Source organism: Lupinus angustifolius, chromosome LG19, assembly GCF_001865875.1.
Source record: "Lupinus angustifolius cultivar Tanjil chromosome LG19, LupAngTanjil_v1.0, whole genome shotgun sequence".
NCBI classification, from domain to species: Eukaryota; Viridiplantae; Streptophyta; class Magnoliopsida; order Fabales; family Fabaceae; genus Lupinus; species Lupinus angustifolius.
The window spans coordinates 967124-982378 of NC_032027.1; the positions used below are offsets into that span (position 1 = coordinate 967124).

Below are 15255 nucleotides of genomic sequence, written 5' to 3' on the forward strand. Positions count from 1 at the left end.
TTACATTGTTTATCAATTCTAACTTCTAACATTGGAATACTTTGGTAAACAATTAGATATATATTTGTGTCAAGACATGTTCATGGCATTAAGACTTTGGACAATAATGTGATAACCCTTGACTCTTGGCTAATCTTTATTTCTTTTTTATTTGAGTCCATTATTTGTATGGGGTTGAGGAACAATTGAGTTTCCATTTTTTTTCCATATGTATTCTCGCACTAAAGGCCGTTCTGTCCAAGTTGGAAACATCTCTCAACATATATTTTTTTCACCCATAAAACTCGAATTTGAAACCTTGCTTAAAGAGAATCAAGTATGTACCACTCGAACCAACATATGTTGATAATTGAGTTCTCATTAATACAACTCTTTTACTCAGCAAAAAAAGGTTTGAAATAGTTTGGTGTCTCATCCTCTAAGGTAAAGAAACTAAGATTGAATCTAGATAGATGTACATATAATTTATTGAATAAACTCAAATCATTGATTTAATAAACTGTAGCTGCAGATTGGATTTATTTCTTGGTGCTACTTTTTTTGTGTGGTTTGGAGCGTGTTTTGTACTATATATGCAGTGGTAGCTTTAAGTGTATTTGTGTGGAAAATAGGTCCTATTGTGTTGGAGTGATTGATCATGGTTAATACTTAATTTAATGAGCTATACCATGGTTAAGTGAGAAGGAAAATATTATTAATAATATTAGTAAACAAAAGGGTTGGGGAATAGTATCATTTTCTAATTTTCTCTATGCATGTGGTCAAGTGTTATAGTAGCAAATCTCAAGAAGAAGGGTTAATATATTTTACTCTAATCAAATTTTCAATGCTGAGATTAGTGACAACTTGTAGATAATTTAGTAAATTTAATTTGTGGATATAGTATTTTACTCTAATCAAAATTTCATAATAAGGTTGATACCAACTTTTACTATAATTTAAGGGTTCAAAGCACTAACAGACATGTTAACACCTTATGGAGGCACATGCCCTCAATGTCTATCACGTGCGTCTATCCGTGGTTCAAAACAGTGGCATTTTTATATTATTAAATTTAATTTGTGGGTTAGTGTATTCTAATCAAAATTTTATAGCTGGTTGAGAAAATTGAAAATTAAAATTGTTTAGTTGTTATATCCTTATCAATATATCCTCTATCTTTCGAATAACGAATTAATCTTTTTCATAAAATTGTGGTTGTCTTTCTAACAAGTGTTGCTTTGAATAATCGAAACTTAGCATTTCACCTTGTTTAGATCTAACCTTCCCCAACACCATGTAATCCCTTGTGGTTGTATAAATTTTATTTGAATGTGTTACAAGATATAATGAGTGTAATAATAGAATTACTTTAGTATAAAGCTTTGATGAGTGATTTTGTAGATAGCAAAGAAAAATGAAATGAAAAATGAATAGTTTTATATTAGACTAATCCAAATATAAATTTGCCATAGGAGCTTAATTTCCGGGTATGGAAGTACATATATAAATATATATATATATATATAGTACATCAATCACACGCTAGCTGTGACTTAATTAAAATATCAAATATTGAAAATAAATTTCAAACACTTTACCCTATGTTTGGTTCTAATAAAAATAGGAGACAAAATTAGAAGAATTTTTTTTCCCTATTATTTGATTAGAAAGAAATCAAAAGGAAGGGAAAAAAGAGCATGAAATCCATTACGAAGAAAAAAAAATTAAAATTATTTTTATTGTTTTGTTTCTTTTTATACAATATAAAATTGTGGAACACATACCTTTATATTTTCTATTAAATATTAGGAAGAAAACTCAAATAAAAAAGAAAGCAAATTAATACAATAATATGATAAAATTCATACTTTTATGTTTCTATTCACATCATTTTCATTACGAATTATAATTATATATTTTTCTCCACCATCTTTTTTCATTTTTTACCCTATCAAATATCTAACTTTTCTTTGGTAAGGTAAGATAGTAATTTTAAGTCAACTTCATATAGTTTTTCTTTCAAGTCATGCAGCTTTATATAAATGTGTGCTTTGTCCTATCACTACACTACACAACTTCATTCACATTCATATTCTTCATAAAGCTGCTTGGATTCTGGTAAACATATATTTCTATAGATTCATTCATATACAACCTGAATGTTCTAGAAAGTTCTTGCATGTTCTTCATTCACATTCATTTTCACTTGTATGTTTTTCTTTATGATCCTTTGGTCACATAGAAATACACCAACTACTTATGTTACTTGGATAATCCCTTTTTTTCTTATTTTTCTGTATTCATTTGAGATGATTTTGCTCTTTTATCTTTAGTTTAACTTAAATATGAGGTTGAATGTTATTCTTCCTTTGAATGAAAAATAGTAGTGCTAATGTGCTATAGATTTTTTTTTACTGAGATATGTCCTAATATGGAATATTATATTGAAAATTTTCTGCTTGATCCATGAAAGTCTCCATTAATTTCTTAAAATTGGGCATTTATTAATTAGCTAGCACCTTTTCAACACACTTTATAATTTTGTTCTACCATTAACTAGTTTTTCTAATAAAAGGGTTACTTTCACTGAAATGGTAAGTAAAGTTTAAAAAAAACTACTTCACATCTTAGTCATTCATTCTAAGAAAATTTAATGGTTCAGATCTATTCATTAATTTAAATCGTTGGGTTTTTCTAGAATAAATGATTAAGATGTAGAATAACTTTCATTTTTGTTCATTATTTTCCTTGCCCATTTCTTACACTTCTCATTCTTCTGATTTTTCTTTTACTTCCATGTGTTGCTCAAGAGTGTGTTGATAGAGGTTGCTCACACAGATACACAAACTAGGATCTTCACCTCAACAACTACTCTATGTACACCCAATCTTATTACTCATATTTACTCTATTCTCCATAAATATAGAGCATGTTTTAAATATTTGTTCAACTACCTGAAAGTCCAATACTAAAAGATGAAGTGTAAAAATGAATTTTATAATTTATAATTTTTTATTTAAAAATAATTTAAAGTCTGGACTATTAAAATATTTTAAAGAATATATATCATTATTATTATCCAATACCTGAGAGGATCTGATTTCCGAGCACCCCATGATATGAAATTTTTAAACATAACTTTGGAACAATATTTTTAAAATTTATTATTATTTTGACGGGGGTATTAAATTATGGTATCTAAGTTCTGACCTACCCTCTTTCATAGAATAACTACACATACATACTTATCAACTTCTTTATTTTAAATTAGTTGTGCCTATTTCATTTATGATTTTAATTTTGAAAAAGAATCATGAAGTACAATCTCCGAACAATATTCAATAAGTAATAAAGGTAATACCTAAAATTGACCCCATGTATTTTCTCACACCTCACACTTTAGTATTTACCCAAACCTCAAACTCAATTATTTATCCACTCTTTGGTTTTTCACTCACGTCAATTTTTTCTTCTTCATCAACAAGTACTTTTTACGGGAGCACATCTTCTATCCTACATTTTATGTCACTTTATATGTCATAAGTTGTAATTGGTTGAAAAAATATATATTTAAATTCAAAAGTTAATTATTAAATATTTTTATTACCAATCACATGATATATGGAGTGATATAATATTATATGAAAGAAGATGTGGTCCCTTTCTATTTGGGTTCAAGGCCTTTTCGTTCTTTCACATTCTACCATGGCTGAGGCCCATAAATTTGAAGCTTTTCACAAGCTACAATTTTTATAGATTTTCATCCATGTGAATTTTCTCCTTTCTCAATAATAACTAATAATATCTATTATCTAATATCAATATCCTTTGTACATGAGTGTTATATTGCATTCTTGCTTAAATCTAAACCATTTTGATTGTCACAATGATTCACAAACCTTTCATACTTCATTATCAATTGTTTAATAAATCTCGTCATACAAAGCAATTCTTTACTTGCTTCAGTGGTGGTGAACATTTCGCTTCATTTGTAGATAGGCAATACACTTCTACAATTTAAATTGTCATTATATAGCTCCCGAGAAAAGTAAACACAAATGTTGATGTGACGTAGATTTCCTATCATTAAGACCACTTGCCATATTTGCATTTGCATAGCTTTCTAGGATTCTATTTCATCCTTTAGAGCACAAACACATTCTAGAGCTACCTTTGAAGTGCCTTAAAATACATTTCGCTACTTCCTAGTGATCTCTACCCGGGTTAGAAAGAAACCATGGCATACATCGATCTCCCAACTAATGAGGAGTAAGTTATATTAATATTCTTCATAGTGAATCTCTCTAGAACTTGTTCCACATATCGATCCTATGATAATCATAGCTTCTTAGTCTTCTGATTTCGCAAAATCTGAATAACCATAATTTGATATATATGTCTCAGATTCTTCGTATCAAAGGTTTTTGATAATTTATTCTCAAAATCACGAGTCATATTTACATTATATCACACCATCAACATATCATCTACATACCACAAAATGATAATGATTTTGTTATCTCAAAATGCTTTATATATGTACCCAAAAATGCTTGGATATATATACAATGATCTACATCAGTCCTACTTAGTATTTTAATTTGTGATTGCGGTAACAATTATAGTTACTGTGATTAAAAAAATATTTTTTAATTTGATGCGATCTGATGCAGTCCAAATCTGATCTGATGCAGTTGTGGTGGTTACCATAACCACAATATTGCAGCCGCATAAGGTGATGCAGTCTGCAATTTAAATCACTAGTCCTAGTATATCCATGATTCGTCATGAATGAGTCAAACTTCTTGTGTATTACTGTCTCGAATTCTGTTTCATTCCATACATTCTCTTCTTCAATTTGCAAGCCATACCATGTTCTCTTTTCCAACTTCTTCAAATCCTTATGGTTGATCATATAAATCTCTTCCACCAAAATATCCATGAAGAAATGCAGTTTTCACATGTTACTACTAAAGCTCCCGAATCAAGCTAGTTGCCAATCCAAGTATGACTCAAATAAAACTCATTTTGACAATTAGAGAGAATATCTTGTCAAAATTTAACGCTCGTTTTTGTCCAAAGCCTTTCACAATCAAACGAACTTTATATCAGTATTTTTCTTAAGCTTGAACACCCCTTTTTTATTCAAGGCTTTCCTACCTTGAGAAAGTTACTCAAACTCATAAATATCATTCAACCACAAGGAATATATCTTTTCTTATATATATTTTGTCCATTCAAATTCATTCTTATAAGAATGAACTTCATCTAAACTTTCTAGCTCCCCCTTATGAATGAAAAGGGTATACTCTGAATTGGATAGAAGATGTTTTCTATCACTTCTTCTTAGTTGTGGTCTATGAATTGCTCTCTTTACTCAACACTTCATTCATCTCCAACATCATCTAATTTTGACTCACCATTAACCCCATTATCATTTAACTCTCCCCTTTTATGATATTTTCTTCATAGGGGTCCAATTTGGGGATTAATTCACCAATTTGACCATCTATCACACTACTTGAAAAAAAGCAAGATTTTGATTAATTTATTTTGGTTTAACTATACAGATTTTTTAAGGGTCTATTTGCGAGTTGAATTTTGGAGGGGAGTGAAATGAAAGAAAGGCTTCGAAGTCACAAAATACACTTATAAGAAGATTCTGAAGCCTTTCATTTCTCTTCCTTCCTCTCCAAAATCTTACTCGCAATGCACTAAAAATAATCTAAACCTTACCTAAACTTATCAACAACTATAGAATGTAGGGTGTATGTTCTATCAAAGAGTATAGAATGTAAGTCCTTAACCTAAACCTAAGAAGAGCAAATATAAGATATAGGTCATATGAGCATCTTGTCCCATTCTCTCTCCTTCACACATTAGTTTTTGGAAGAAAGAAAACCACCTAAGTGTTATTGCTTATTTAATTTTTTCAGTAGAGGAATTTTTTACATTAGTCTTGGATATGCTCGCTGAGCATATCGAAGAACCAATGTCGGCCGCAGTACATGCTCTTTACGAATGATATTGTTTTAGTGGGAGACTCAAAAGATGAAGTAAATGAAAATTTAGAATTGTGGAGACAAACATTAGAAGCATATGGATTTCGTATAAGTTAGAGTATGACAAAGTATATGAAGTATAAGTTTAGCAAGAAGGGATCAAACTCTACTATAAAGGTAAAGATTAGGAATAATATCATACGACAAATCACTAGATTTAGGTATCTTGGGCCAATCATACAAGATAGTGGTGAAATTGACGAAGATGTGAACCACAGGATTCAATCGGCTTAGATGACATGACAACGTATTTCATTTCAGGTGTCATTTGTGATAGAAATGTATCACTCAAGTTTTAGGAGAAGTTTTATTGCACAACTATAAGATCTGCAATATTATATGGGACTGAATGTTAGGCGATAAAATATCAACAAGATAATAGACTCCATATAGGAGAGATGAGAATGTTGTTTTGGATGAATGTGCACACTTGACAAGATAGGGTTAGAAATTAATGCATCAGGGAGAAAATTGAAGTAGCTCCCATTGTAGAAAAGATGGTAGAGTCGTGTCTCAGGTGATTTGGACATGTGCGGAGGAGACTGGTAAAAGTCCTCATAAGGAGAGTAGATCAAATGAAAGCTAGTCCAATTCCTAGAGGAACTGAGATTTGGAAGAATAAGAAAAACCATACAGAAAATGATAGAAAAAGACTGATGTCATTGTGAACTTTTTTACACTATTTGGTGAGATTTTAAACTCTAGGATTTATTAGGTGAAACTTTTATTTGGAAGATGAAGGTACTGATACTTGTATTTTTGGAATCAACTTGATGTTTTAGTCATTCAAAACAGCTACTGTGTTATATCTTCTGATATATGCATATTAATTATAATGGATACTTTTAGATAGTTTTGAGTTTTGACTTATATCTTGAATAAAATTTTGAATTGTTGTGCTTCATAAATTGCTAATCACAACATTTATGGACAAAAACTGACTTATGAAACTTATGAATCATATGTATCTTTATTTTTAGAGAAAATTTCCAAAAATTGGTCATGCATAGATAGTGTAAACATCTACATTCATGTGTTAACACTTACGCGCTAATACAGTTACTATATTATCTATCACCGATGTATTAAACATTACACTACATGATCAGATTGAACATTGATCAAGAAGGTGGATGGCTAGTGGTGCTGAATCATTTGCTTTAAAAGTTGCTAATGTGGTTGTTGGACAAGTTGGAAATCAGCTTGGTTATCTAATCACTTATGAGAGGAACATTGACAACCTCAGTGTCAATGTTGAAAAGTTGGAGGAGGCCAAAGATGTTATCCAACACTCTGTTGATGATGCTACAAAGAAAGGAGAAGATATTGTGAGAATGGTCAAGAACTGGTTGGAGAGAGTGGATGCAATTGTCACCGAGGCGAAGACTTTTCAGAAAGCTGATGGCCATGCAAAAGCAGAATGTTCCTGTGGCCATTTTCCTGATCTATGGGCAAGGCACAAGCTGAGTAAGAAAGCCAAAGAGATAGCTAAAGACATTCTTGAAGCCATAAATGACGGCAACTTCCAAAGAATTTCGTACGAGCCGCGTTTGCTCGTTGGAATCACTTCTTCAAATGCTAGAGGTTATGAGGCACTGGATTCAAGAACATATATCATGAATAAGATTGTGCAGACACTGATGGATGCTGAAGTGTGCAAGACTGGTGTGTGTGGAATGGGTGGTGTGGGTAAATCGACACTAGTCAAGGAGTTAGCATGGAGAGCAGTACAAGATTGTTCATTTCAAACTGTGGTTTCGGTTGAACTAACTGAATCTCCTGATGTGAGAACAATTCAAGTTAAGATTGCAGAATGTTTGGGCATGAAAAAATTTGAGGTCGACACAATAGACGTCAGAGCAAGTCTGTTACGCGAAAGGATACGTAAGGAGAAAAGTATTTTGATTATAATGGATAACATTTGGGAGAAAATTGATTTGATAAAAGTTGGGGTGCCTTTTGGTGCTGATCACAAAGGGTGCAAGTTATTTTTTACCTCAAGGAGTAGTAAAGTTTTGACAGAACAGATGGAAGTTGATGAAAAATTTTGTTATAAACTTGACGTCTTATCTGAACATGAGAGTTGGAACTTATTTGAGAAGAAGGTTGGTGATGCTGTTAAGGATTCCAATTTAAGGCCTACTGCTATAAATGTAGTTGAAGCTTGTCGGGGTTTGCCCGTTCTGATATTTCCGGTGGCGATTGCATTGAAAAACAAGCCTAAGCCTATTTGGGATGATGCTTTGAAGCAGTTAACTACATTCGACAATAAAGATTTGAATGCTACTGTGTACTCAGCTATAAATTTGAGTTATGATAATCTAGCAAATAATGAATTAAAATCATTATTTTTGCTTCTTGGTTCATTTGGACAAACTGAGATATGGACAAGATACTTGTTGATATATTTCTGGAGCCTAAACTTATATGAAGATGCTGATTGCTTGGCAAATGCAAGAAATAGACTCTACAACTTGGTGGCAGAGCTAAGGTCAGCTTGTTTGTTACTTGAAGAAGAAAACGGAGAATCAGTTAAAATGCATGACCTTGTCCACGAAGTAGCTAGCAAAATTGCATCGAAAGATCGAACTATATTTGCTGTGCAAATGCATAGCGAACTGAAAAAATGGCCTAAAATGGATACGCTTAGACAGTGCTACCGAATGTTCTTGCCTGATTGCCGTATCCCTGACCTTCCAGAGAGATTGGAATGTCCAGAGTTGGAGATACTTGTACTTGTAAGTCGAAATAATTTTCTAAAAGTACCTGATCACTTTTTTGCAGGGACAAAAGAAATGAAGGTTCTATATCTTGGAGGAATGGATTGCCTCCCATCCCTTCCTTCATCTCTCTCTCAATTGCCAAAACTTCGAGCATTGTATCTCCGCGAATGCATGCTGGATGACATAGCTCTAGTTGCAGAACTCGAGAATTTGGAGATTCTTGGCTTTGAAATTTCCGAGATTAGAGAGCTCCCAGCAGTTATAGGGAAGCTTACTCGTCTCAGGTTGTTAGATTTAAGCAATGTCTCGGGACTGAGAGCAATTCCTGCAAAACTCATATCAAGCTTAACTCACTTGGAAGAGCTCTATATGGTGAACACCTTCATCCAATGGGAGGGTAAGAGGAGCAGAAGCAAAAGCGGAAGCCAAAGCCAAAGCCGAAATGCATCTCTTGATGAGCTAAGACATTTAGATCAACTTAAAGCTTTGGAGATTACTATTCAAGATGCTTCAGTTCTACCTAAAGATTTAGACATCTTTGGTAAGTTGGACAAATACAGAATTTACATTGGTAAGGGTTGGACACGTTCATGGAATAGAAAAATCTCGAAAACATTGAAGCTTGATCAAGGGAACACTAAAAATATTCATTTGGATGGAGGGGTCAAATTGTTGTTGAATAATGCTGAGGAATTGTGCTTAACCAATTTGAATGGTGTCAGTAATGACATTTGCCAATTAAATGAAGAAGGATTTCCACAATTGATGTATCTGGAGATCAAAAACAGCAAGAACCTTCAGTATATCATTGACACAAAACAACATTCCTGTGAAGCCTTTCCCAAGCTTGAGTCTTTGGTTCTCTGCAATCTACCTAAGATGCAGAAAATATGTGATGGCCCACTTCCATTACAGTCTTTCGCCGAATTGAAAGTTGTCAAGGTTAAAGCTTGTGATAGGTTGCAAAATGTTTTCTCATATTCAACTGTTAAAACCCTTTCTAAACTTGCTGAATTTGAAATTTCTCAATGCAAAGTTATGTCTGAGATCATCGCTGACACCGATACTGATATTGATGAGATTGAGTTCCCTCGTTTGCATTCTCTTACAATAGATTGTGTACCTAGCCTTGCTAGTTTCTATTCCAAGCCTGTGACAAATGATATAGAATTGACAAGTATCGTGGAGTCCGAGGATGACTCGACCATTCCAATGCCACTATTTGATGAAAAGGTACGCACAGAACTTACTAGTCCAATTAAGTTTTCTCTTCTCCATCCCTTTTGTTTGTCCACTAAATACGACTTGTGCGCCTATAGATTTCATTCCCCAACTTGGAGAGCTTGAAGATTTCTTCGATCAACTTGGTGACGATATGGGGTGATCAACTATCAGAACGTTCAAGCATAAAAAAGTTGAAGAGTTTGGCCATAAATGGTTGTGCAAACCTAAAATCTTTGTTCACATCGTCTGCGGCTAGAGGACTCGTGAATCTTCAACATCTCAGCATTAGTGGATGTGGAATGTTGGATGAGATATTTTCCACAGAGGGACTTTCTTCTAATAAAATATCAGTTTCAAATGATGAGGTTCGCAATTCAATTTGACATCTTTTTATCTGCAACTAATGCTTGATATTGTTTATAAATGTTGCTTATGCATTTTGTTAGTATCTAAAGTAAGTTATCAATGAATTTTTTAGGCTGCATTCCCTAACTTGGAGACATTGACAATCTCTCACATGGATAGCTTGAAGTCGATATGGAATGATCAATCGGCTTCAAATTCCTTTCCGAAGTTGATTACATTGGAAATATCATTCTGCAGTAGATTGATAAATGTATTCTCACCTTATGTGCTACCAACTCAATTGAAAACTTTGACTTTGAAAAATTTGCCAATGTTGAAGAACATATGGAGTACGGATCCTCCTCGAAGCTCTGGGTTTCAAAACTTGTGCGAAGTGAAAGTAACTGAATGCCAAAGCCTAAATCATATCTTTCCACTCTGTGTGGCTGTGGAGCTTAAAAAACTCGAAGCGCTCGATGTATCTAGTTGTGGTATAGAGCACATTGTTGGAAGTGATGAATTAGGAGAGAAAGTTCCAAAACTTGATTTACCACAATTGAAAACCTTGCGCTTTTGGCATTTGACAAATCTCAGAAGCTTTTGCTCCGAAATGCAGACCTTAGAATGTCCCAACTTAAAAAACTTAGATGTGTATGATCACGATATGCTGGAGATTTTTGCAATGGAGTCTCAAGACCCCGAAGATGCCTTAGTTGATCAACAACCTCTATTCTCATTTGAAAAGGTACACAAAAATTACATTCATGTTCTTGCCTTATTATAGAAATTGATTTTATGTTGTTATGTCTTGAAAGACGATGATTTATGATAGAGTATTATGGCGTCGTTCAATCCATGTAGCCGACCAACCTAATGAGATAAAGGTTTGATTGTTGTTGTATGTCTTAAAAGACATCAACAACATTGTATCTCGACTTTCGCATTGTTTCATTACATAGGTAATTAAGACTTTCTTATTGTTTCATTACATAGGTTATTCAGAGTTTGGAGGAATTATCTATAAGCAGCGAGGATGTCGCATTGATTTGTAATGATGAACAAAGTGATGATGATTTCCACAGAGTAAAATCACTCCGCCTGCAATGCTTCGACGAGTCAGACGAATTCTCCTCCGATTTCCTTCAAAGATTTACCAATCTTGAGAAGCTTACACTATTCAGCAGTGCCTTCAAAAGTATCCCTGACATTGATCTAGTAGAGGCAAACATTAAGCTGAAAAGTATAAGGATTAACTCATTATGGAATCTTGAGCACATATGTGAACAAGAAACAGAGATGGAACAGATTCTTCAAGAACTCGAAACCTTGGAAGTGTTTCACTGCTCTCGTTTGAAGACTGTTGCTCCATCATTTGTGCAATTTGAGAACTTAGATACCCTGTCATTGTATAATTGTGCTTCATTGGTAACTATTATATCTTCATCAACAGCTAGAAGTTTGGCAAGACTTAGAAGGTTATGGATATATAATTGCAATATGCTCGAGGAAATCCTCGTCAATGATGATGATGCAGGTGAGATTGCTTTCACGAAACTGGAGGTTATTGAATTAGGAAGTTTACCAAGGCTCACATCTTTCTGTAATGGAAATCTCAAGTTCAAATTTCCATTGTTACAAAGTCTGTTTTTGATAGAATGCCCCATGATGGAGATTTTCTCTCAAGAAATCTCGCGAGTACCATTGCTTAGATACGTATATGTATCGGGAAATGGAACTAAACGGCGCTGGGATGGTGATCTCAATAGTACAGTATCAGAAGTTTTCAGACAATCAACAAACCCAACCTCCTAAAATGATGTGTTTGGCATAGCCAACACATAAAATCTGAGAGCAGAACAAGGAAAGTGCTCTTTCTTCTCTTGGTCTTTAGCATTATCTGCAATTTCAGAATGGACTATCTTAACAATTGAGTATGTCATCAAAATTTGAGTATTTCATTTCCTTTAAGCAATGTCTTTAAATTTCTTCTCTATGATCCTAAGTTGTGTTGCTATTTATTTCTTTTCCTTTTAAATGTTATGTTCAATGTAATAAATTGAAAACTCTCATGGGTTATGTGACTATGAAACATTCTGGTTAGTTGTACTAAAGTTTCATAGTGGCTTTTCTTGAAGCCAATGTTTTACAAAGTGCATTGTTGTAATGTTTGTTGTAATGTTTGGTTTGGTTTGGTTTGGTTTGGTTGTATTAGTCAAGAAAAGTATTTATCAGTGAAGTTGTGGTTGTAACTTATTTCCAACATCAATTATGTTTATATATGTTGTGACTTTGCAAAAATATTTGAGCTCATGAATGTAGTGCTCACTATTGTTAAATTTTATAGTTGAAAAGGTACAACATAACTTATTATTGCTTTTCTGTATTAATATTTTCACCTTTTGACAAGAGCATGTAAATACTTGCTCTTTGTGGTTCTACTTGACTTTACACAATTATGATGTAAATAAACATCATTTTATCTTAATATAAACTTTGACACTAATATATCCTTAAATATATGCTTCAAACCAAAATATCTTTTAAAAAATAAGACAGCATAGTGCACGAGACTCCCACTTAATAGAGTCTGGAGATGATAGATGCATACAACCTTACTCTGCAAGTGGAAAAGTTGTTTTCAGAAGTGGCTTTTCTTGATAAAAGCCTATACTTAAATTTTCATGTACTCTTAAGTATGTAAATGAATTACTGACATGAGTTATTAAAATTATATTTTCTAGAAAAAAAGTAACATATTTTATTTTCATGAAACATATGCCTGCTGTGGCTTTTTGTTGTTTATAAAAAAGTTTAGTCAATCAAATAGCTAAAGTTTGATTAAGTTAGTTCATTGTACTTTATGTCATACAAATTGTTTATATTCTTAAGCGGTAAGAAATTTCCTCATTACAGCAATGCATGTGACTTTACAAAACCTTGAATATTATATTCCAAATTGGTTTCTTTGTTGTATGTATTTTCAGTACATGATATGAGAAGGAGCTTAAAAGTTGTTTAACTAAAGTAACCAATGTATTGAGTACTTGTGAATGCCACTACCCTTTTCACCCTTAAATCTTTATGTGTTTTAACATATGAAACTTTCTTATTTGCCTTATTTTTAATTTTATAATGTTTGTTTTGGTTTATACAATTTTCTCTAGTAAAAATGTGTGATTTTATTGTATTGAAGGAAGTCGGTGATTCAAATTGTCGACCAGATCATATGATGTGGCCGCAATATTGCAGTTGTGAAGACCGCCACAACTACATTACATTATCATTATAGTGTAACATTGAATGACAATGATGTGACTGTATCGTGCTACAACGCAATGACATTAGATCGTATTTGGGATGCATCAGGCTGTGTCAAAACCAAACATATTTTTAATCACAAAATAATTTCTACCACAACAATCACAATAACTACAATCACAACCGCAATTTAAAACACTAACAAAAGCACAAATACTTAACAATAGTTATGTTCTAGTATGACACATATAAAAAATGTGTGATTATGATATTCAAATAAATAATAAGTATTTACCAATAAGTAATAGGGGTAGGGTATTAAGAAAATGAAGTAAAGGTGTATTGTGAAGTTAAATAGCATCATTGTTTTTCATTTGACAACAAAAATTGATCTTATGAGTATATTTTTTTGTTGGTTTCCACATGTATTCTTACACTGGAGGCAATCTTGTCTAAGCTGAGAATATTCATAGATATGTGGGGCTAACTCTCCCAACGTGCATTTTTCATCCACAAAACTTGAATCTGAGACATTACTTAAGGGGAATCAAAAATGTATTATTTGAACCAACTCCCATTGATGCTAACTAATGTTAAATAGGATGGTGCATATTAGAATAAGATCAAAGGGCACTTTAAGATTATATTGGGATTGTGGTCCACATGCTTTGTTTGGCTAATATTAATGATTGGAATCAAATTTGACATTCCAGACATGATGCATCCATCAATCAAACTAAATTGCATTTTACAAAACCAGATTATCTAAACCATTTATTAACCAAATTGGATTTATTCGATTAAGATTTTTTTTTTTCGGATTTCACCTCTAACTTGGTAATTTTGTGCATCTCTAACTTTTAAAATTTAACTATTAGATTTTTTTAATAACGGTTCAGATTTTAAGAAATAAAATTATTGTTTTCTCTCAATTTAGTGACCTAAACAGTTAACTAGGATTAAATGGTTGAAAATTATAAGTTAAAAAATTGTTTCACTTTTCTCCCTAAAATTGTAGAAAAGTATTTTTCACCTCTTGTTAAGGAACTAATCTTTTTTGATGTGTGTGATTGTTTATTATAACAAGTATCATTCCCAATAGTCGAACCATCTTTCAATTAAACTGACATCTAATAATTCACACAGGAATCCTAAGCAAATATGTTTCAACTTAAAAGTTAGAAAATTCTGAATCAAAGTCATGCAAAAGAAGATACATATCCAACACAAAATAAATATATAAAAAGAAAGGAGTCTATAATTGAAACCCAAAAAGCATTGAGTGGGGATTAATAAAAGAATGTTAAGAAAGTGTCCCACTATCACATGCATCAAAGTCTCACACGTAAACACAAACACCATTCACTAACAATAAATATAAACTCCATTTGCATATTCAAAACACATTCTCACTTTACTTCTTTTCAATGAATTAGGATCATCTGTCCCAAAATTTCTTGTCTTCGTATCCCAAATCAATCATATCTCACCAAATAATATAAAAAATATTACTTTATGTTTTTTTTATAAAAATATGATAATTTTTCATTATACTATGACACAATCCTTTTGAATGCATGTTGGTAATATTATAGTTTCAGGAATATTCACATTCGATTATAATTGTAATTCCGACCTTATCGACCACACTTTTCTACAAT

At 32.5% G+C, this 15255-nt stretch overlaps 1 protein-coding gene across 2 annotated transcripts; it reads left to right on the forward strand.

Moving 5' to 3' along the window:
• LOC109334211 (probable disease resistance protein At4g27220) lies at window positions 2022-12508 on the forward strand. 2 transcript variants are annotated; one of them, XM_019569847.1, is made up of 6 exons: window positions 2022-2100; window positions 2793-2859; window positions 7154-10000; window positions 10087-10356; window positions 10470-11081; window positions 11330-12508. In XM_019569847.1, the coding sequence occupies exons 3-6, from the start codon at window positions 7178-7180 to the stop codon at window positions 12146-12148; spliced, it is 4524 nt and encodes a 1507-aa protein (XP_019425392.1). In that variant the 5' UTR covers window positions 2022-2100; window positions 2793-2859; window positions 7154-7177; the 3' UTR covers window positions 12149-12508. The 2 variants fall into 2 exon arrangements, with proteins under 2 accessions (XP_019425392.1, XP_019425393.1); XM_019569848.1 differs by lacking the exon at window positions 2793-2859 and having other exon boundaries at window positions 2035-2100.